The sequence below is a fragment of the Equus quagga genome, chromosome 4, assembly GCF_021613505.1.
Source record: "Equus quagga isolate Etosha38 chromosome 4, UCLA_HA_Equagga_1.0, whole genome shotgun sequence".
NCBI classification, from domain to species: domain Eukaryota; kingdom Metazoa; phylum Chordata; class Mammalia; order Perissodactyla; family Equidae; genus Equus; species Equus quagga.
In genome coordinates, this window is record NC_060270.1 from 24,170,920 (window position 1) to 24,171,364 (window position 445).

General features: G+C 58.4%; 1 protein-coding gene across 8 annotated transcripts in view; it reads right to left on the reverse strand.

Annotated features, from left to right (window-relative positions):
• MYLK (myosin light chain kinase) overlaps window positions 1–445 on the reverse strand; it is a 257,906-nt gene that overhangs the window by 81,279 nt on the left and 176,182 nt on the right. For 7 of the 8 annotated variants that reach the window (XM_046658090.1, XM_046658087.1, XM_046658086.1 and 4 more), the window contains one exon: window positions 49–287. In XM_046658090.1, coding sequence (XP_046514046.1) covers window positions 49–287 — 239 coding nt within the window. The remainder of the gene's footprint in view (window positions 1–48; window positions 288–445) is intronic. The other variant, XM_046658092.1, reaches the window with a different exon arrangement.

Here is a 445-nt window from a genome sequence, read left to right on the forward strand (position 1 = left end):
GCTGCCCACAGGTTTCAGGGACTCAGCTGGCTTGGCGTTGCCCACAGGTTTCAGGGGCTCAGCTGGCTTAACGTTGCCCAAGGGTTTTGGGGTCTCAGCAGGCTTGGCGATGCCCATGGGTTTCAGGGTCTCAGCTGGCTTGGTGTTGCCCACAGGTTTCAGAGGCTCAGCTGGCTTAACGTTGCCCAAGGGTTTTGGGGTCTCAGCAAGCTTGGCGAAGCCCATAGGTTTTGTGGTCTCAGCTGGCTTGGCGTTGCTGATAGGTTTCAGGGTCTCAGCTGGCTTAAGGTTACCCAAGGGTTTCGGGGTCTCGGCAGGCTTGGCAATGCCCACAGGTTTCAGGGTCTCAGCAGGCTTGGTGTTGCCCACAGGTTTCAGGGTCTCAGCAGGCTTGGTGATGCCCACAGGTTTCAGGGTCTCAGCAGGCTTGGCGTTGCCCACAGGT